The following is a 24,031-nucleotide window of genomic DNA, read 5'->3' as shown; positions in this document are numbered from 1 at the left end:
TTCTGACGTTGTTTGTTGTTCAGGAGCGGCTTGACAAGAGGAATACGACATTTGAAGCCTATGTCCAGGATCCGTCTGTGTGTGGTGACTCTTGATGCACTGACTCCAGCCTCAGTCCACTCTTTGTGAAAGTCCCCAACACTTTTGAATGTCCTTTTCCTGACAATCCTCTCCAGGCTGCGGTTATCCCTGCTGCTTGTGCACCTTTTTCTTCCACACTTTTCCCTTCCACATAACTTTCTATTAATGTGCTTTGATACAGCACTTTGGGAACATCCAACTTCTTTTGCAATTACCTTTTGAGGCTTTCCCTCCTTATGGAGGGTGTCAATGATGGTTTTCTGCACAACTGTCAGGGTAGCAGTCTTTCCCATGATTGTGATTCCTACTGAACCAGACTGAGAGACCTTTTAAGGGCTCAGGAACCCTTTGCAGGTGTTATGGCTTAATTAGCTGATTAAAGTGGGACACTTTGAGACGAGAATATTGCACCTTTTCACAATATTCTAATTTTCTGAGATTGTGGATTTGGGGTTTTCATGAGCTGTAAGCCATAATCATCACAATTATGACAAATCCCGGCTTGAACTATCTTGCTTTGCATGTAATGAGTCTATCTCATATATTAGTTTCATTTTTTAAGTTGCATTACTGAAATAAATGAACTTTTGCACGATATTCTAATTTTTCGAGTTTCACCTGTATGTCTAATTGGGTATAGTTAGAAAAAAACTTGTGTGCACACAGCATTCCAAAGTAACAATATGTAAAAGTTGTTTTGTTAATTAGAATGGTCCTCATTAGTTTAATACTTATGAACACTATTTTTTTTGGCGTACATATTTATAAATGTCCCTCACAGAGTTTCCAGTTGTTAAATAGCATTACATATCATTGATTATTTTGGTGTGATAACATGACACTACACTGTTCACTTTCTATTGAAATTATATTTAAATTAGAAGTATCCAATTTCTCATCCTATACGGGAAGATAAGTTACAAATAGCCTTTCCATCCAACATTTTTTCACATACCTCTTCATATCAAAACAAAATGATATAGTATCTAGATTTTATGACCTACATCCCCGTGGTTCTTCATACAGATTGATACATCCCATTGTGTGACTGAGTCATTGTGCTGCCTTGTTTGTAGCCCTTTTAATAATATCTTTCTTTTGATAGAGAATGTATAGCAGACAAGTGTGAGAGGTTTGATTAACCTTAATCTATCATCCATACTTTAAGCATTAACTTTGGAAAAGTTTGACTCGGGGATTGCAAGTGCTCATAGTTAACATTTTGTCACTTTGGTAATGGAAATACAGTTTCAGACTAAAATGGTTTTTAAGATGTATTTATGGCAAAAAGAAAGCAGTGTATAAATGGCAGGGTTACCAGTTTGAATAACTGGTCTACAAAATGTCTGGTTGTTATCCAGTGAACCTGAAGAACAGAGCCCTCCACTATGATTTTCCTTTCTGTTTCTATTAACACCTCCTTAAAGTATAACTAAAGGCAAAACTTTTTTTTTTGTAGTTTTAGACATAGTGGAGATGGATTAGAGCACCTATTTGGTTGATATTGTGGTCTGTGCCCCTCAGATTCCACCCTCTCTATGTGTCCTGTTTACCATTATTGAAAGTAGAAGTAAAGAAAAACCCATGTTTTGGGTAAGCTCCAGAAAAGTAATGGGAAATTTTCCAATGGGGACACTAGTTCTGGTGAGCTGGGGGTCCCCAAGGAATTCCCTTAATTTGTGAGGATTTTCTCGCACTTTCTGTTTTGGCTATGGGACAGAAAGCGAAGGTAAATCTTGCCAAGGGAGCACAGACAGAAAAAAAATAAACTGACGGGGGTTATAACCCTTCCTTACTCTATCCCAGTGGTGGGCAACCTTTTTTTTCAACTGAGCCAAATCTCGCCAAAACCACGATTGAAATTTATTTTGAGAGCCACATTTTTAAAACTGAAAATACATAGGATGGTACACTGTTTTTAGTTTCAATAAGTTTTTATAGTAATTCATCCCCCATATAGTAATTCATCCCCCCATATAGTAATTCATCCCCCCTATAGTAATTCATCCCCCATAGTAATTCATCCCCCATAGTAATTCATCCCCCATATTAATTCATCCCTCATATAGTAGTAGTAAGTAAGTAGCAAGTAGTAAGCCAAGTCCCCCCTGTGTCAATTCACTTACCTTTGCTCCGCGCGTTCCTCTCGCCGTGTTCCCGCGCCGTTCCGGTCTTCAGGGCGGACTGTGAGAGGAGCCTAGCTCCTCTCACGTTCGTCACGCTGCCCCGCCTACACACATCCTGACAGCCAATCACTGGCTATCAGGATGTGAGTGGCAGCGAAACTGGCCAATCATTGCATTTGAGCACGCTGCCCTGGCTGTTTTTTTTTTTGGATCACGCTGCAGAGTCCCTGCCGCCCGAGAGGAGGGAGGGGAGCGGGCGCCCCGCACACAAGAGCCGCATTAAAGCGTGTAAAGAGCCGCATGTGGCTCGCGAGCCACGGCTTGCCGACCACTGCTCTATCCAAACTTAAAAAAAAAAAAAGGTTGCCTGTAGTTCTACTTTAAGCATAAAAAATCTAGTTCATAAGTATTTTTTTTTAAGTACTGATTGTTAACTGGTAGTGCTAGGTTAAAATTAGTCCTCAAGATAGAATTTTAGGAAATAATTATAAATTGCTAAATAATGGTTATTTAAAAGGGCCAGCATTATGCATTCTTACTATCACAGTGTTATGTAATTTTCTGGCATATTATATTCATAATTTGATAATTTGAGCTCTGTAAGAAATACTGAAACAGCTTAATTGTACATTTTAAAATATTACATTTGTATTTGACCAATTTAAAAGAGAACTTGAAGATGCTTTTTGTTTGTTTAATTATTTTATAAAATGCATTCCTTTCTTGCAATACATTGTAATTTTTTAGAGTAATATTATGTCTGTAAATGATAGTCTAGTCTAAAGTGCCCATTTCTCTAGATGATCTATTGAGTAGACCTGAGTCACCTGTTACTACTTGTGAACAATGTTCCCTTTTATTTGGCTGTGATAATTGTGCATTTTTCTGGCTATAGTTACAGACAGGAAGTGGTCAAGAGACAGTGAAAAAGAGATTAAAGGAAAAGGTAGTTGTGGGCTACAAATGTAAATTCTGCGTGGAAGTCCATCCCACTCTTCGAGCCATCTGTAATCATCTCCGCAAACATATCCAGTATGGAAATGCTCCCTCACTTCCACCCGAATTAAAGGTACAAACTGTGGCTCCTGGCAACAACATGCTGGAGCATTTTTTTTTTTTTTTATAGCTTAGACATTTTTGGAAACCACATACTGCTATGACATCCTACAATGCCAGCATCTGTGCAGTTGAATACCTATCAGTAAGTTGACTATAGTTTATATGGAGCTTCTAAAACTGGTCCTCAGACCACCCGGCAGTACGAATATTGCAGATACTGAATAGGAATGCTGGTGCATTTACCTAGTCAACTACTCTGTCATTTCTACCCATTCCGTTATTAATAGAGATATGCAATACATGCACTGGTGGTGGTTTGTTTATTAAACTGCAGTAAGTCGTAAATATAAAGATATGAAAGGTAAAGTTCATTCTGTGGTTCTTACGGCTGTTGAAGGAAGCCTGACTTGGTAATATCACTTCTTTGAACATTCCTGGTCCTTCTAGTCTATGTATTTTGCAATTGCAGTTCAGTTATCTGTCCTTCTTCAGCTCCAGCTGCCTGTAAATAAAGGTGGATCAGTGGAAGGTAATTTGTATGCTGTGCTTTGATGTGTCAAATATATTTTCTTTAAGAGAACTATGATTATTTTTGCGGCAATTGCTAATAGCGATTGTATTTTCCGCTTAAACCAAAATATGTTCCTCTGATAATGACAAGGCAACAATACATCTAATAAATAAGCTTTCACTGTGATGAGGATTTTGACAAAAAGATTTCAGAAATCTAGAGTGTCCCACTAACTTGTGCATTCCTTTGGGTGCCCATACAGTGCATCCAGAAAGCATTCACAGTGCTTAACGTTTGCCATATTTTATGTTACAGCCTTATTCCAAAATGAATTAAATTCATTTTTTTCCTCAACATTCTACAAACAATACCCCATAATGACAATGTGAAAGAAGTTTGTTTTGAAATCTTTGCAATTTATTAAAAATAAAAAATGAGAAAAACACGTACATAAGTATTCCCAGCCTTTGCCATGACACTCAAAATTGAGCTCTGTTGCATCCTGTTCCCACTGATCATCCTTGAGATGTTTCCATAGCTTGATTGGAGCCCACCTGTGGGAAATTCAGTTGATTGGACATGATTAGGAAAGGCATAAACCTGTCTATATAAGGTCCCACAGTTAACAATGCATGTCAGAGCACAAACCAAGCCATGAAGTCCAAGGAATTGTCCCTAGACCTCTGTGACAAGATTGTATCAAGGCACAGATCTGGGGAAGGATACAGAAATATTTCTGTAGCATTGAAGGTCCCAATGAGCACAGTGGCCTCCATCATCCATAAATAGAAGAAGTTTGGAACCACCTGGAATCTTCCTGGTCAAAATGAGCAATCGAGGGAGAAGGGCCTTAGCCAGGGAGGTAACCAAGTATCCGATTGTCACTCTGTAAGAGATCCAGCGTTTCGCTGTGGAGAGAGGAGAACCTTCCAGAAGAACAACCATCTCTGCAGCACTCCACCAATCAGGCCTGTATGATAGAGTGGCCAGATGGAAGCCACTCCTCAGTAAAAGGCAAATGGCAGCCTGCCTGGAGCTTTCTAAAAGTCACATGAGGGACTCTCAGACCATGAGAAACAACACCCTCTGATCTGATGAAATAAAGATTTGAACACTGTGACCTGAATGCCAAGCATCGTGTCTGCTGAAAACCAGGCACCGCTCACCATCTGGCCAATACCATCCCTAAAGTGAAGCATGCTGGTGGCAGCATCATGCTGTGGTAATGTTTTTCAGCGGCAGGAACTGGGAGACTAGTCAGGATCAAAGGAAAGATGAATGCAGCAATGTACAGAGACATCCTTGATGAAAACCTGTTCCAGAGCGCTGTGGACCTTAGACTGGGGCGATGGTTCATCTTTCAACAGGACAATGACCCTAAGCACTCAGCTCACATAACAAAGGAGTGGCTACGGCCCAACTCTGTGAATGTCCTGGAGTGGCCAAGCCAGAGCCCAGACTTGAACCCGATTGAACATCTCTGGAGAGAACTGAAAATAGGCTGTGCACCGACGCTCCCCATCCAACCTGATGGAGCTTGAGAAGTACTGCAAAGAAAAATGGGAGAAATTGTCCAAAAATAGGTGTGCCAAGCTTGTAGCATCATACTCAAAATTACTTGAGGCTGTTATTGGTGCTAAATGTGCTTCAACAAAGTATTGAGCAAAGGCTGTGAATACTTATGTACATCTGTTTTTATTTTGTTTTGTTTTTTATTTTTAATAAATTGCAAAGATTTCAAAACTAACTTCTTTTACATTGTCATTATGGTGTATTGTTTGTAGAATGTTGAGGAAAAAAATGAATCCAATCCATTTTGGAATAAGACTGTAACATAACAAAATGTGCCAAAAGTTAAGCGCTGTGAATACTTTCTGTATGCACTGTATAGTAGCATGGTTGGACTACAATCAACCAGCCTGTTTAAAGGTGTTGGACTAGTACTTCATTTTTTTACTTTAAGTGAAAAATACTAAAAGGTAATTTTATTCCATTTTATGCCTCAGGTGACCTTAGTTTTAAAGGACTTTCCATATCCATTTTCAAAATGAAGTCCATGGAATAATTAAAGCACTTAGAGCAACTTGGAGATTGTAATGCTTTACCTTTCAGACTAAACTATTTTGGAACCATCCAACATGTACAGTTTTCAGTCCTCTGTTTATATGTTCAGGCTATGCAGCTTGTGATTCATGCAACCCCTGTCTGCAGCTAAATTCAGGTAGAATCTGTTGTCGTGGACATAGAGCCTGCCTCCCTGCATCCAAACTGGCAACTAGGGGTCAGTGCAGGTGACAAGATAGGGAGTCTTTGCATGTAAGCAAAGGACCTGTGCAGGCCATCCAGTTTAGAAACAGCTGTTCCTTAGCCTTTAATTGTCACAAAATAGCAGTTGTTATTATTTTTAGCAGTTCCTAAGTTATTTTATTGCATGTGTTTAAGTAAATAGGTTCATCTTTAAATGATATCTAAATTTGCATGGCATAACAAAACAGGCTTTCTAGGTTTAATTAAATGTATAAACTTATCAATTGAGGCAGGCTTGTATCCATAGGTGTATACTTAAAAATTCTGCTACAGCTAATGTTCCTTTTAATTTAAATATTTGTAAATATAGTGTCCAGCTTATCATTTTAGAAGATAAGTGCACCTTTAGAACTAACATAAAAGATAACTAAGGTTAAAGCGGTATTGAACCTAAAAGCAAAAAGTAAATATATTGCAACTTACCAACTCTTAGATGTGCCAGCTGCATTCGTTTTCCTTTTTTAGGCTTTTTTTTTCTTTCATTTTCACCTGATGATCCAGTTAGTAAGTGTTATTTTTTTCAAATTCCTTTATTAGGCCAACCTGTTCAGCAAAATTGTCAGCTAGAGGGTTTGAACAAACCATTTAACACTGACAGGGGTGCTTACAGTGGTCAGCTTTTATTTCTGTAAAACCTTTATCCGAAAAAGGAATAAAACTGTTGCTGTAATAGCTTACGAAGTGTTAGCTGGAGCTTTAATTTGTTAACTCCAGCTAAATTTTCTGGAGCATCCAACACTCTGTTGTTTCTCCACAGATTGGAGCCACCCTAAGTCAGGAAGTGTGTTACTGGCCGGAACACTAGGGGAAAATAAAGAACAAAAACTAATGCAGCCACCCAATTTAAGGATTAGTATGCTGCAATATATTATTTTTTGTTTAGTTTAGTTTTGTTTTGGGGCACTGCTTTAAAAAATAAAAAGGTAAAATAGTGAGCTGAAATGCTTCCAAACTATAGTATACATGTGTACCTGTATAATATAGAAAGCCTACTCCCAATGCAGTATTTACATCCTTTTCCATTTTTAGCTTGTTATTTAAGATCTGTGCATACACCTAAGAGAGAAAAAAAAGTAAGGCCTGTGCTCCTCTTGTCTGTTGTTAACTATGAGCAAGCAGAGAGACAACACTATCCTTCTTGAATCTGTGTATTTAAACCTAGAAACAAAAATATAACATATTACAGCTTGCCTTTAAATGAAGTGGCTGCATTTGTTTTTCTTTTTAAGCATTTTCCTCTTAATTTTCACCTGGTAACACTGCATAAGACACTTGCTGCTCTAGCGTGACTACGCTTACTCTTTCTGAGTGTCACCCAGGCTGGACTTCAAACATATCTTCCTCTTTTCATCTTCATTTCATAGGAGTTGGGAGATTTAGTAGTTTACAGAAAAGGGTAACATTGTGCTTTCAGTTCAGCTCCCATGAAGTGATTATGTACTTGCCAAAAAAGTTTCTAGCTTCCTGTGCGCTTAGCTAAAATTTCAAACAATAATATCAGCCTTCCCAGTTCTCTTCTGGGAACTACAGAAAACCTACCCCCCTCTATTATGGAGATGATGAAAGGGGGAAAAGTTGTAGTTCAAGTCACAGGCCTAGACTGACAATGCTGCTCCTCTGTGAATGCAGTGTAGTGATCATTGTCTTCCTAGAAGAGCAAGTGTGTTATTGGCAAGATCAGCAGATAAAAAAAAAATAAAGGTAAAAAGAAAACTAATGCATCTACCATGTCAGAGGACTGGTAAACTGCAATATATTACATTTTTGTTCTTGGGTTTGGATATCAATTACACCTGTTGGTGTGCCGGATGATATAAATACTGCTTCAGTGCTGTGGTGGCCAAGCAGATGGCTACAAGCATTTTGTTTTTCTTTTACACTTGCCATGTTGACGTTTTGTCAAGAGCCATAAAGCCATGTAGGAAAGTACATGTTTTCAAGAAAACATTTCCCTTATCTGAGTTCATCCCATGTACCATGCACCTGATTCTAGGGAAACATTGGTTTTTAAAATCAGAAGTTCCTTAACTAAACCTTATTTTTTTTGCTTCCTTCTATGTAAGGATGATGTAGAGGTAGAAGTGGAGGTAGAAGTGGAGATGAGTAACACAGAAGTTGAAAAAGTTGAACAAGAACCCGAAGAATCGAAACCAGTGGCAGAAGAAGCTTCCATAGAAGTAAAAAAAGAACCAAAGTTACCAAAGCGATGTAGGGTTGGTGGCTACCCCTGTAAGCAGTGTGACCGTGTTCTAATGTCAATGCAAGGCTTGCGTTCCCATGAGAGAAGTCACTTGGCACTAGCCATGTTTACTCGAGAAGACAAATACAGCTGCCAGTTCTGCTCCTTTGTCTCTGCCTTCAGGCACAAGTAAGCATTCTTAACACAAAAAAAAAAAAACCTTTTCCATTTGATTTATGGGTGTGTTTTGTTTATTTATGCACATATTAATATGCTCATCTCTGTCATTGTCTTGAGCAAAATGTTTTTAAATCTCAGAAAAAGCAGCCAAAATGGCATGTAAAATATAAGCCAATTTTCTAGGTACATTTTCCTTTCATGTGTGTATTTGTTCTCTATCTACAAATTATTATTATACAGGATTTATATAGCGCCAACAGTTTGCTCAGCGCTTTACAATATAACAAATCACAGTACATCAATGCCTTATTTTTCTAATAGCAAAAGTATTAGTACAGTTCAGTTTGTGTGTTCCAGTATGCGCCCAGTCTGCATATTACAGTAGACAATCCATGAACAAGTTGTTAACAGTTCTGCAAAGTACCCAGATATAATATAAGCAAGTATTACTAAAAGCAAAACTTTTTTTGTTTTTTAGTTTTGGAGTAAGATGGATTGAAACACCTGTCAGTTTTTATTGCTGTATTTCCCCCTTTTACGGAGATTCCCTCCCTCTATTTGTCCTGTTTACCATTGTTTTTGAAAGTGAAAGTAAAAAATTCCAAATTTTGGGTTGTCCCTAGAGAAGTAATAGAGGAGAAATCTTCCAATGGGGACACTAGTTCTGGTGAACTGGAAGTCCCCAAGGGAAAACTCTGCAATGGGACACAGATGGTGAAAAAAACATTTGACAGGGATTATAATTCTCCCTTACTCTATCCAAAATGAAAAAAAAACTTTAAGTGCTACATGTAAAGAAAAACAAAGGTCCACCTTCTGAAAAGCTGTGAAGAGAGCTTACCATAGGTCAATAGATCATCCATTTGTAGTTCTCCAGGAAAACATTTTATTTGTTTGGGAATATGTCCAATAACACTTTGTTGAGCATAGAGAAAAAACAAACATGGAGCAACGTGTTCTTAGGTATTTGCATGCCATGGAGTGCATTTAGAAGACCAATTTACATTTGCCATACACCATCAGCCTCCCATAATTGTAAGTGGAACCAAGTCTTTAAGCGGTTAACCTAGAAAAGATGGCTTTCCTTGTTGTTTGCCATATTCGACCAGTGCATTGCTTTGGTACTCAGAATTACAGCAGTCAACTAAAAAGCATGTATTTAAAGTGTTACTAAACCCATGACCCTGCATTCACTATATCTGGTCTCCCACAGTACACAGAAAATGAAAATGCAATTATTTTAGTAAATATAAACTGATAAATCAGCAGCATATAGCAGTCTTGTGACTTCTATCAGTGTCCAGCTGGGCACAGGTTAAAGCTTGTAGGAGGAGTTTTCATTCTGCTCTGACTGTCCTATGAGGCTGCCTAACCACTGACCCTCTGTCTGGAAAATGCTGATTGGCCTTGTGCTGATCACATGCACTCTCCAAAAGAAAACAAAAAACCTAACAATACACACCAAACTGAGCATGTGCAGAGTGACTCCTAGAGCTCTGTACTATCAACAGATGAATTGGGGACAGTAGAAGAAGGGGAGGATCAGAAAAGACAGGATCAAACAACCTTTTTATACAATGTGGAGGATTAACCTCTTAGGTTCTACAGTGAGTATAACAAGCATGCTTTACTACATATACAGACTGATTTTATTGCTGTGGGTTTATTAACACTTTAAGTGCTTACAGTATGTCTCATTCAGTCTTGTGTGATGTTCACATCTTTAGTTACAGCTATTTAGTATATGACCATAAATGCTAGAATTAGGGGCATATTTGGTTTAAAACAATCTTATTTACCAGTTGAACAGGAAATGTGTGGAGACCTTAACTATGAAATCACATGTTGACTTAATTAAAAGATGAAAATGAGCAATGCACAAAGGACCAATGCATCATGAAATACCAACCAATGAGGTATATTGATATTGTTTGGAGGACATTTAAACCGGGCACCTCTGCAATGAGTTCACTTATTTAAATGCATAAGTATGTCTCTGGATAATCTTTGGTTGTCCTCTCCTTGACCCTTGAAGAAATGTTCAGGAACATATGCAGATAGCAGGGATCTTTCTGGAGGCAATCATGTATTTCTCTTAGAGACATGACAACATGAATTAGACCAAATGGATCTGAATTGTTCTTGTGAAAAATGTAATTACTCAAAGCAGTTATTTTGAACAGTTTTAATGTGTGAGGTGATCCTAATAACTAGATGCCTTTTGCTACAATGCAAATTGATATTTAAATATTTGTCCAAACCAATGTACCAACCATTCAGGAAAACAAACTAAAATATGTCTGATTTTACAGAAAAGAAACAGAACCTAAAGAAACCAATGTCAGAACATGATGATATGTTGTACATTTTATTAAACTCCCCTTATAGGAAAATTGCCAATTCTGATCATTTGTAGATTTAAACATAATCATGACTTTATTCAAAGATTCATACTATACAATATATTATATGAATATATATCATTCTAAAAATTTGGCTAGTAACACACCCCTCAAAATGTATGAAGGCCCCCATGGAAATAAGGAGTAAAATTTTTCCCATTTCGGTAAATTATTGGATTGTACTGAAAAAAGATTATCAAATGCCCAGTGCATGAATTAACAAATTCATTGCATACATAGATACATCTTATTCAATCAAATAAATATGAGCAAATCTGTTATTTATCTAACTGTAGAGCTTATAAAGTAGTGCATGTAAATGTAAACCGTGCTAATCCGCAAAAAAAAAAATCAAAATTCTGTCTTTCTGTCTATCTGTATTAGTAAGAAAAAATGAATTATTAAATGCATTGCTTAGGTTGGACCTGCTTTGTCAGAAGCAAGAAGTGAAGTGCTTCCGAAATTCATACATATAATCAGTGATAGATAAAAAATGCATTTATTTTAAAATGTCCCTTTTATTCCCCCAGTTTGGATCGGCACCTCCAAGAACACCATGGACATTACAAGCCATTTAGATGTAAACACTGCCCATTCAAATCTTCTTCAAATAGCCGTCTAAAAACACATATTGCAAAAGCACACGGAGGTGAGATTTTGGAATGAAGTTGGTGTGGTGTTCAGATAGTTTTGTTATAAACTGATTTACATAAATATTGGCACTTTATTAATTTTCTTGTGTAACATTTTCAGGTGAACATGCCTACAAGTGCTCATTTTGTTCAGTATCAAAAATGACAATCAGTCAGTTGAAAGATCACTGTATAAAGGCCCATGGGAAAACGCTTACACTACCAAAGCTTCGGACTATGGTTCCAAGTAGCCCACGTGCCAAACAAAGTTCACGAATTGGGAAGGAAGGTCCAGAGGGTAAGAAGACACTTCTATAGAATCATTACTATATTTTCTGTTGATACTAAAACATTTTGAAACTTTTTTGCCTTTAATAAATTGCTGAACATCTAGACACCCCACATGTATCAACACATGAAAGCAATTGTTTTCTGTACAATCTATGGAAACCGTCTTTTACCTTTTTTGTTCTACCTCTCCTGCACATACCCCCACTTTTTATATCATAGATCAGAGGTCTCCAGACGTTCCAAAGAAAGAGCCAGTTTACTGCCCTTTAGATTTCAGGGGGGCCAGACTCTGCCCAGTGAGAGTAAACAATATCCGATCATTGTTATTAGGGGGGAAATAGTTGGTGTCTGGGAGGAAAGTGCTCCATTTTTGTTGTGAGTGGAAGGAGTTATGCCCTATTGTTGGTGTCAGTGGAAGGAATAGTGCCCCAGTGGTGATGTCAGTGGCAGGAATAATGCCGCAAGGGCCAGATAAAGGCAAGCAGGGCCACAGTTTGGAGACCACTGTTCTAGATGGATAGATAGCCAAGGTAATCTAAAATTAGGTAAATGAAACTGAAATGTTTCTGTTCAACTTCATATTTAAAGTCCTTTGTACCTTGCATGTTGTATCATGAGATACAATTTGTTTTTAGACAATATTTGCTTATCCTGGAGGCAGGGGCGGACTGACCATTTGGGAACTCTGGCACTGCCCGAGGGCCCTGGGTCAGTAGGGGGCCCCATGAGAAGCTCCTAGTACCATTCATAGGTTTTTTTGGGTGTGGTTTGAGTGTGTGTGAGGACACGGGCCCCATGATCCCCTATTCCCTGGGGGCCCCAAGAGTTGTCAGTCCGCCCCTGCCTGGAGGTTATCCCTGAGTCCAGCTCTAAATGTATACACACACAGCTACTTGCTTATTACCTTGTTACCTAGTGACAGGTTACATAACTTGAACCTCTTGAGCTAGAGTCTGTCTGACTGGAAGCTCCTTCTTTGTGTTTGTCAGAACCTGAAATTTTGACTACAGCAGATTGGACTGTCTTTCTCTAAATGTAACTGTATTTTTTCTTTTATAGAAGCCATGTATTTTGAACCACCAGATGTCCAGCAGCAGCTCAATCATTATCAGTCAGCTGCTTTAGCCAGAAATAACAGCAATAATAGTCCTGGACCTCTACCTGTGGTTAAAATGGCACTAGAACATAAAGAAGATTTTATCCTCAAGTGTGAATTTTGTGATTTTTCCTCTGGGTACATTCAAAGCATTCGTCGTCACTACAGAGACAAACATGGAGGAAAGAAACTCTTCAAGTGCAAAGACTGCAACTTTTATACATGCTATAAGTAAGAATAACCTACAGTGTTTCACTTAACATTCCATCAGAATTGTGAACATAACTATGGAGAAAGTGTGACTGTGGGAAGAAACCTGGGTGTATGGGGCATGTCTCTTTTGATGCTTTTTACCAAAGATAAGTGGGTTCTGAGAGAAAATGTTATCTTTAGATCAACCAAATCATTAGCTAGATTCTCAATTCCAGCTCAGAGCAATTGAGTTAGAAAAATGAATGGTAAAATTGTGCATCAGAACATTGTTTCTTGCCTTTCTTAAGTACCGTAAACTAATTTCATTAAAAGGCCTTCAAATTTCATCCAGACCCTCTGTTTGAATCCCAGATGTATTAAACTGTTTTTTTGTAGAATATGTACAATTCTTCCCAAATAAAAACCACATTCACAATTAGAAATGTATTCATTTGAGGAAAATGTTTGTATTCTGTTCCTTTTCTCACCACTACTGATTTAATGCCAATAACAATTGGAAGTTCAAAAGAACGATCATTTTCGAATGAATTTCTACTGGAGTAAGACTCTGTAAGATTGCCTAGGTTCAGTTTTATGAATGAATACATATGTGATATGAAATATTATGTGCATGGAGTTTGTAAGTCTTCCTGTGTTTTCATGGGTTTCCTCCTGTATTTTCTTACACAGTCCAAAAACAGATGTAGATTGATCAACTTCCTCTTTCATAGGTGTGTGTAAATATCTTTGGCAAGATGTCAGATAATAAGTGTCAGGGTCAGGAACTGTTCTGAATGTTGAAATACTCTTGTGTTTCTAATAGCTACAAAAAGTAACTAGTATAGGCTGTTGCCCCTAATTATTTGATTTGCTGTAAAGTGGTATTTTAACTGTGTCTCACTCTCAAAAATGTAAGCCTCCTTCACATTGATGAAAAGGCAAGGACAGTGTCAAGGCTGTGACTGGGCTGACAGGCCGTGGCAAACAGCTGTGGCCACTAAGCCTGTACAAAGCAATGACAGACAGCTGAGAGGAGCCACAGTTGTCTGCCGATCTTCACATGTATTCACACATCAAGCAGTTTCCTTTGGTTTAGACCTGATATCTATCCCTGGACGTGTGTGTACGTATGTCTGTGTGTGCGCGTGCGTACGTCCAGGGATAGAAATCTGTCCCTTACCACAGGTAATCTACAGTCAGGTCCATAAATATTGGGACATGGACACAATTCTAACATTTTTGGCTCTATACACCACCACAATGGATTTGAAATGAAACGAACAAGATGTGCTTTAACTGCAGACTGTCAGCTTTAATTTGAGGGTATTTACATCCAAATCAGGTGAACGGTGTAGGAATTACAACAGTTTGCATATGTGCCTCCCACTTGTTAAGGGACCAAAAGTAATGGGACAATTGGCTTCTCAGCTGTTCCATGGCCAGGTATGTGTTATTCCCTCATTATCCCAATTACAATGAGCAGATAAAAGGTCCAGAGTTCATTTCAAGTGTGCTATTTGCATTTGGAATCTGTTGCTGTCAACTCTCAAGATGAGATCCAAAGAGCTGTCACTATCAGTGAAGCAAGCCATCATTAGGCTAAAAAAACAAAACAAACCCGTTAGTTTCATTTCAAATTCATTGTGGTGGTGTATAGAGCCAAAAATGTTAGAATTGTGTCGATGTCCCAATATTTATGGACTTGACTGTATCTGTGTGAAACTACATGCAAAAGCTATGGAGCCTGTCATTCTCAGATGACAGGCAATCAACAAAAACATTCAGATAATCTTCTTTGTTGTATAACGGACAACAGTAATGAGGGATTATTGGTTACATATCTTAATTTCAGCTTTATTTTTCTTCAACAGATCTGCTTTTACCATGCATGTAGAAGCAGGCCATTCATCTGTTCCCCAGGAGGGGCCCAAAGATCTCCGATGTCCTCTCTGCCTGTATCATACCAAATATAAACACAATATGATAGATCATATTGTCCTGCATAGAGGTAAAGGCTTTGTTATAGTGTGGTCGCATTTGTTTCATATTGTAAACTGCGTTGGAAAATCTAAAAACCAGGATGCATTCAAACATTCTTTAACAGGTGTCTCCAAACTTTCTAAACAAAGGGACTTCGGACTTTAGGGAGGCCCAGCTGTCATTTGGAGTAAAGAACACATCTTTTGTATTGGGGAGAAGAATAGCGTCCTGTTGTTGGTGTCAGTGGGAGGAATAGTGCCCCATCATTGGTGTCAGTGGGAGGAATAGTGCCCCATCATTGGTGTCAGTGGGAGGAATTATGCTCCATTGTTGCTGTCAGTGGAAGAAATAGTCTCTTGTATCAGTGGGAGGAAAATTGCCCCAAGGGCCGGATAAAGGCAAGCAAAGGCCCATTTAAGCAGGCTGCTTAATTTCCATTTTATTTCAATGACAGGCATAAATCAATGACATGATGAAGTATTTTGTAATTGCATATTCAAGAAGAATTATATTACACAGATAAAAAAGTTACAAAGAAAGTACATATTAACTTGTACTCTGTAATGGTGGCCATACACAGCCTGGTCTTTAAAAGAAATATTTCTGATTCAGTTGTGATGGCTGGTATTTATCCATGTAGAGTTTTTATATAGAAACCAGAGGCTTTCTACCATCAGAAGCAATTTGTCACACACAGAGATGGGTGCTGATTGTTCAACTGTGAATATAGTGCATGCTTTGTGAAAGTTTTATTTTGCTCTTTTTCATAGAAAAGGGAATACGACTTTCACCAGGCATGCACCACATGCACATTTTGACCATGTAAAGACTACAGCAACCCCCAGCAGCACAGATGTGACAGATCTCTCAATGAATGCAATATCACCAGCACACCATGTTCAAAACTGTAAACTGGATTTTCATGTCACCAACAGAAAGCCTTTCTATGGGTGATGAATAATTATCCTGTTTGTGATTTTGGTGTGCTGGTGATGATGCATTCTTTGGACTTCTGCTATGATGGCACCACCCATCTGATCACCATAACAAATCCTTCAGGCCTGGTTCACTCTAGTGCGGGCCGTGCGACAGGCGTTTGCGCGGGCATGGTAGCCCATTCATTTGAATGGGCTGATGTGCTCACGTTTCACGCAAGGAAAAGCTACATACAGTATACCTTTTCAAAAAAACCGCATGGTCTTTTTGACCATACAGTTTCTGTGTGGTTCCTGCACCCATAATTGTGCTGCAGAATGAGATGTGTGGGGTGCCATTCAGAATGAATGGCACCCACCCACATCTCCTAAGAAAAATGCGCTGCGGGTGCGGGAATTGCATCTATACCTGGAACCAACCAGCAGCGTGCAGGCTAGTGTGAAACTAGCCTTATGGTCAGTTGCTGTAAGGAATGCACTATGTACTTTTGGACTAAATATCTCATCACTCATTCTCGGAGAGATATTTACCATCCATTGCCAACCATACATTGTAATTTCTGTTGGTTGGATTAACCCTTTAGTCACCACGGCATCCATTATTTAAAAACACAGTATTAAAAGTAATTGAATCACATTGTTTATTGTAACTGTAGTGTTTGACATTAAAATTGCTTGACTGCATCTTAGTTGACCATCCTTTTGCAAATACCAGTGCTGCTTGGCACTGTTTTCAATTACTACATGTCCCTGTTCTTTACTATCTCAAACTAGATTGGGAATGCTGTTAAAGAAACACTTTTCAGGATTATGCATACACCAAAACATTGCCCTGTTTGTTGTCAGCTGCAGATCTTTGCCAGAATTATGTAAACAGTCCAGGGTGGGGACCAGTTTGCACCTTGCTGGTGGAAACATTTTGGTTATTGAACTAATCCTATTATATTATTATTATATAGTGCCAACGGTTTGCTCAGCGCTTTACATTATAGTGGGAGACAATACAGATTATATAAATATATTCTCAATAATGGGTATATGGAGAACTACACCCTGTTATTATTATGCAAATTATATTTTCTCATTTACCTAAGTAATTGATGTAAATAACAGTCAGCATAATTCTCATGTTATCAACTATTAAGAGTACAATTCAAATTTTATTGAACAAACCTAATGATAACAGTATTTTTTTAAACATAAAATGCTTACAATGCACTGTTCCAAATTATTACGCACAGTAAGTTTCAAAACACTTTATAGGTTGTAAAGAACTGAAAATTGTCATTTGTTGTGTTTGCAGCATATTTACTGAAATCAAAAGCTATTTCGAACAAACTTTTAACAACATTTTCACTTTTTAAACATTTTAACCGGTCACGTTATATTTTAACATAGGACCCCTTATTTGATAGCAGCTTCACAAGTCTTGCATCCATTGAACTTGTGAGTTTTTGGACAGTTTCTGCTTGAATTTGTTTGCAAGATGTCAGAATAGCCTCCCAGAGCTGCTGTTTGGATGTAAACTGCCTCCCACCCTCATAGATCTTTTGCTTGAGGATGCTCCAAAGGTTCTCAATAGGATTGAGGTCAGGGGAGGATGGAGGCCACACCATGATTTTCTCTCCTTTTATCCCCATAGCAGCCATTGATGCAGATGTATTCTTTGCAGCATGAGATGGTGCATTGTCATGCATGAAGATGATTTTATTACGGAAAGCATAGTTCTTCCTTCTGTACCAGGGAAGAAAGTGGTCAGTCATAAATTCCACATACTTTGCAGAGGTCACCTTTACACCTTTGGGGCCCCTAAAGGGGCCGACCAGCTCTGTTCCCATGATTCTGGCCCAAAACATGACTCCACCACTGCCTTGCTGATGTCGCAGCCTTGTTGGAACAGGGTGGCCGTCCACCAACCATCCACTACTCCATCCATCTGGACCATCCAGGGTTGCACGGCACTCATCAGTGAACAGGACTGTTTGAAAATTAGTCTTCATGTATTTTTCTGCCCAATGCAGCTGTTTCTACTTGTGAGCATTGGTTAGTGGTGGCCGAATAGAAGGTTTATGCACAGTTGCAAGACTCTGGAGGACTCTACACCTTGATGTCCGTGGGACTCCAGAGGCACCGGCAACTTCAAATATCTGTTTGCTGCTATGTAATGGTATTTTAGCAGCTGCTCTCTTGATCTGATGCATGGATTTGGCAGAAACCTTCCTCAATGTGCCTTTATCTGCACAAACCCGTCTGTGCTCTGAATCAGCCACAAATCTCTTAATAGTGCAATGATCACGCTTATGTTTTCGTGAAATATCTAATGTTTTCATACCTCGTCCAAGGCATTGAACTATTTCACTCTTTTGGCAGCAGAGAGATCCTTTTTCTTCCCCATATTGCTTGAAAATGGTGCTCTGCTTAATAATGTGGAACACCCTCCTTTATTAGTTTTTCCTTAAATTGGGCTCACCTGCCAATCTAATTATCACAGGTGTCCGAGATTGTTTTCAGTGATCAAAAGAGCCCTGACACACAATGCCATCCATGAGTCAAACTGAAAAACAAAATATTTAATCTTTGTGACACTTAAATAGAATTTGCATAATAATTTGGAACAGGGTGTAGATACAGACGTATTTTAGCATATAAGTAAATACATAGCCATTTTCAAGTAGTTGTACTTGATTAAATTACCAATAGAAAAATAGTAGGAAATACTTTTCGCTTACCTTTTCACTTACTTAGTAATAAACATGTCTTCTAGTACAGTGAATTGCATTAGACTTGCTACTTTGTTTAGCATATTTATTTGAATTAGGGCAAAACAAGCATGCAGGTTATCAACCACTTGTAAATCCATGCAGATTTTCGATTACACTGCTCTTGTGTTCCTGGAACACACAACAGACCACTCTAAGCTTTCAAGTTTTTTGTTGGCCTTATTTGACAGATCTTATGATTGCAATTTATTTGATGCCCAATTAAGGTTAAAGTCAACATGTCACAAACCTGAGCAGTTGAAACTGATCGTATGAAAAGAAAACACACAAGTTGCTTTTGATGAAATCACATGTCAAAACAATCTAAAGCTAAAAATATATGCAAACCTCCCCCAAACATGTTACGTTTAGCCCTTCCCCATTCTACCTGTCAATCCATCTTATTAGGTAGAGAGGCTGTCCATCATATTAAAGTAACAATAGGAAAAGCTTCAGGGATGAGGACAACTTTTTGCTGGAATAGTCCAAAACATCATGTATATTATCCTACCTATAGCTCTAGTTCTGTTGATTGTTTTGACATGGTGTTTTGACTGGAGAGGATGCCTGCTTATGCAGTTTTTATGACACATCAGTATATATTTCCTGGGTTGGTGAACTGTAAACATTCCTGCTTTATACAGTTCTTCATATTCACAACTGTGTTTAAGGGAAACCATTGGTTTGTAGTTAATTCTGCTTATATATTTAACCTTTTTAAACTGATGTTTAAAAACTGTTTATAAATAAATATTTATATGCATCTTTTCATGTTTACCCATTAAAAAGAAAAGATTATTTATTTTTTAGTCCTGACCATAATAAAGAAAAACAAAATATGCAAAACCACTTTACACTTTCTTTATATTCTTTAGTGAGGCATGTAATGTAAACTAGAAAGTTATCCTATAAATTGTACTTTATAACACTTGGAGATTATATTCTACAGATAAGAGTACACAAACCTCTTCACGCCGACAGTGTGCAAATATGCAGCCTCTCAGAGGCTGGGCCTTGACGCCGAGCGGCCACGTATTTGCGTACCATTTATAAACAAACGTCCTGAGAGCGTGTGCCCTGCGCACTCCCAGCGCATGTGTCGGTGTCCCACGGAAAGGTTCAAATCTCTCCTTGCGATCGGTACCTTTCCGATCATTTGACTGCCGTGGCAGCCAATCGTGGCGGTCACATGCCCCTATAACCCGCCCCGCCTCCCGGCGGCAGAAACCCCTTAAAGGGCCAGCAGGCGCCAGCATGAAGGGGATAAGCCTCATACACACAATAAGAATATCTGACAAATGATCGTTCGTTTTGGGGTTTTCTTGTGCATGCTAGTCTCATATCGAATATGAAGCGTTTACTAAGGTTACGAAAATTCTCGTACGACAGAATACAACTTCATGATGTAATGTATTGTATTTTATTGTAATGTATTATTTCGTTTCTGAGCATGCATGGTCTTGGAAACTTGATTTTTTGTTTTTTATGGGACAAATACTTTACTAATTAAATGAGCTTCATTCATTCGTTCTGTTATCATACAAGAGAGATTTTCATGCTTGTCCCTTCAGATAATTTCACATGAACTGTCAAGATTGGCTATTGAAAGCTGCGTACTAATGGTCAGATTATCGGACAATCTATTCAAAAGCAGTTTTTCATCTGATTTTCTCATAGCTTGTATTAGGCATCGCTGTCTCAAGACAGCACACCAGTTCACCATGTTAAGCATCAAGTTCTTTTCTGTGCTAATTTTTTTTTTTTGCTAATAGGCTGTTGTTATTGTGTCATTTATAAGATGAGCATGAGCAGTGTGTTTTGTCTCATATGCGCCACCTTGTATGATACCATTCTATCTTCATTCATAAAAACTGGATACAGAGTTGCATCAGTGGCTTTCATTGGTAGTGGTGGCATTCACTTGGGATCACTACTAGGGGCTGTCGGGTAAGGCTTTAGGAGTCATCAATGGCCAGCAGCTGGGTGTCCTCGCCTTAATGAGCCTTACATCTATTTCCTGGTGTGGTACTGACTGTAAACTACAGGCAGGCGTATTGTGAAAAAAAAACATATGATGCAGTTGGTAAGAATTCCGTTCAGAGATGTGAAAACAGCCTTTCTACTTTCTTGGATATCTAGTTTTGAGATGTGTTAACCTGACATTTCTGTGCCTCTGAAAAGTAGCAGGCTTTGTATATGATGACTGTTCTAAAATTGCCTACTTTTTCTTTCATTCATATGATACCATCTCATTTGTTCTTTGTATTCCAAGCATACATTACAAGTATGTCACAACCCTAACATTGACAGCTGCTTAAGGATTACAGTTAATATTTAGGTGGGAAGAAGTTCTTGGGGTTGATTATAAAATTTCTGAAATGGTCTGTGTTCATTAATTTTGACCGTTTTGTTACTTGATTATTTAAAGCAGGAGACGCAACAGCAGAGCAGCTGACACCATTATTTTGATTCCCATGTTAATATGGGTAAATTCTCTCAGGTGCAGTGTTGTCAGGGTGGATACATGTTACCGTCTAAACACATGTGTTGCGTACAGAATAAACCTTCCAAGATCTTAATTGTTTTGGTTGCCTGATACCACTCTTAAATGACTTCAAGAGAAATTCCAGTGAGCTGTAAGGGCAAAAGTTTAGCTGTGCTCTAACACAGACAGTTAAAAAGTCTACTCAATTTACCATAACCGTTTGTGACATGCTTTGTAGTTCATTGTGTCTAGAATACAGATAGCTACTCATGTTCAGTGGAAGTATCTGCTTCCTGAAGCGTATGACATATATATATATATATATATATATATATACAGTAACTTTTATTCTCTTTGCTTGCTGTATCACCAATCAGAATCCCTCTTCCAAAGCATTACAAACGCATTACATCATACTGTATATTTTATTTGGGAAAAACAGCAAAAAGTCTTAACCTGCATCACAAATAAGTGAGGAATATGAAATTACAGGCAAATGGGCATGTGCTCTACAGCAGTGCCTGATAAAAGAAAAAAAAGAAAAAATAATTCAGGCAGGTATGCTTTACCGACTGTATTCACTTTATGGCATACTTTTTAAGTTTGACTGTACCTTTTAAGAATATATACTGTACAGGATAAACAGGCCAGCTGCCAAGAAGATCTACGTTAAAGTGCACCTATGTCCAGATTGTGAATATTAAAGTATTTGCATATTCTTAACAAACAGTGAAAAAAACAAGACCCTACTTATCTTTGTAGCTGCAGGCACTGGCAGAAATTCATCCTCAAAGCAGGGGCTTGACAGTCTGCTAACCTTCTAATATAAACACATAGCAGGAGCTGTACCCTTTAAGAAGATAACCAAACCCCTGATATTCAAAATCTGTTGTGATTTATGAGGGGGCATAACCTCATAATCGGAATACCTGCAGCAATAAGGTCAGTGAAGGCTTTTTTATAGCTCTGTTATTGTTTGTTAAAAAACATATACAGTACATTTGATATCTATAAACTGGGAACAGGTGCACTTTACATTGAGAAAAAATGTATATAGTAATCAAAATAAATCTACCAATCCAAAATGAGCCTTTTCTATTTGAAAAAAAAAAAAAAGGCTGAAAATATCTGCCTAAATTACTGATTGCTTAAAAAACCCAATCTGATATACAAATATATATTTAGAAAAGAACAGGTAGATTTTTAATGGTGGTTTGGTGTAACACACTATTCCTTTAGACTATATAAACCTTCGAGATTAGGAAGTATAAAGACACACATATGCATCAAGTATTTGTTATCCAGTCTTGCAGAAGGAGGTAGAATCCCTCAGTGATTGAGTTATTACAGTTCACTGCAGACAGCTGTAAGAATGTGAAGTACCGAGTTAAAAAAAGGGAGGCAAATAGTTCATTATTAAAAATAGAAATGTTCATATTCAAACACAATGCAGAAAAGAAATGCATTTTGCTTTTTTTTTTTTTTTTTGATTGTTGGAAAGTTATGTGATGGGGTCCATTTTAGATACTGCCGATTGGTATTTTATTTGTACATCATATTGCTTCCTTTGGGCTACGATGTGACTATTTTACTGCAGAGTAAGGTGAAAAAAAGAGAAATGTAAACAAAGGTTGCTGATGCTGTGAACAGGAACAACTTGCCTTCAAAAAAGTAGAATGACAGTTGCACCTGCATTTTGAGAACGGCTCCTGATTACTCTCAGCTATCTATGTTTACATTTCCTGAAGCTAGGATCAAGAACATGAGCTTGACAGCTGAGCCTGTGTTCGGGTACTGTTCCCAAACACCGCCGCGGCAAATGTAAACAAAAATGAATCTTTGATGAGTAGCTGCTCTCAGGCAAAGTAAAATGACAGGAAAACTGCTACCTATCACAGCTTTAGCACATGTAAACAAAGAAGGCTCATGTTGTGGTCCATAGCTGTATGTTACCTTCACTTTGGTAAAACTTCTCACTTCCTGTTGCGTCTCCAGAGAATACATTTGAGGTAAATCTCCCTATTGAGACACACATTGAATAGAACTGGCAGGTATTTTTAACAATCATGTGCTCTATCGAAAAATAAAAGTAAAGTTTTACACTTTAACTGGGCTCTGCTTTTAGAACAAAGCTGGTACTATGGCTACAAACAGCAAAGCATGCGGTTTGGAGTTGGTGACTGGAATCCGAGAGGCATATCCAGTTCATACAGTCCAACTAACTTATAAGTTTGTAGGCTTTAAAATATTTATTGGATTCAGCAGAAAGAGCAACTGATTTCTGGAACTGGTCCAGAAGGCAGAGGGCAAAAGACTAGTCACCATTGTCTACGTCACATACCATGCTGTGGTCTTCACTCTATCTCTGTGGAGATGTAGATATTTTGGTAGATGCAGGACTTTACTTCCTTGTGTCAGACTCCAGCAAGTAGGTCAGTGAGCAGCACAGTAGACACCTGCAAATCTCACTCCTAATCTCCTGAGTAGCAGCCAGAGGCAGAAGTGCCATAGATCTCACACAGTAGATACACAGCTATAAGGATGAGGTCACACGAATGCCTAGGCTTATACATAACTGTCAGCAGGCTTTCATCCCATGGCTACCCTAACACTCAACCTGAGTGTTCAGGTTTGTGGAGCTGTCTATTTTGTCTGCACTTCTGACTGTCCCTGGTGATTTCACTGGACCTGACCCAGCACAGACCCACTAACCTTGGGGTTGAATGCTGTAGTTGAATTTCTTGTCCATAAGCCTATTGTGCCCCTGATAGAAGAGAGTAAAGAAGTGTTTATGGCTGAGTGACCATAGTTTAGCT

At 38.3% G+C, this 24,031-nt stretch overlaps 1 protein-coding gene across 2 annotated transcripts in view; it reads left to right on the top strand.

The window, feature by feature from the left end:
• Positions 1-24,031, top strand: part of ZNF462 (zinc finger protein 462) — a 103,631-nt gene that overhangs the window by 64,105 nt on the left and 15,495 nt on the right. The window contains exons 4-9 of one of the 2 annotated variants that reach the window (XM_089682607.1): positions 3,103-3,276; positions 8,148-8,452; positions 11,376-11,494; positions 11,599-11,775; positions 12,828-13,095; positions 14,928-15,064. In XM_089682607.1, the coding sequence (XP_089538733.1) occupies positions 3,103-3,276; positions 8,148-8,452; positions 11,376-11,494; positions 11,599-11,775; positions 12,828-13,095; positions 14,928-15,064 (1,180 nt within the window). The remainder of the gene's footprint in view (positions 1-3,102; positions 3,277-8,147; positions 8,453-11,375; positions 11,495-11,598; positions 11,776-12,827; positions 13,096-14,927; positions 15,065-24,031) is intronic. The other variant, XM_089682609.1, reaches the window with a different exon arrangement.

The sequence above is a fragment of the Staurois parvus genome, unplaced genomic scaffold (assembly GCF_062004578.1).
Source record: "Staurois parvus isolate SC_StPar_1 unplaced genomic scaffold, SC_StPar_1.0 ptg000292l, whole genome shotgun sequence".
Classification (NCBI taxonomy): Eukaryota; Metazoa; Chordata; class Amphibia; order Anura; family Ranidae; genus Staurois; species Staurois parvus.
This window is presented reverse-complemented; position numbering and strand designations above follow the sequence as displayed.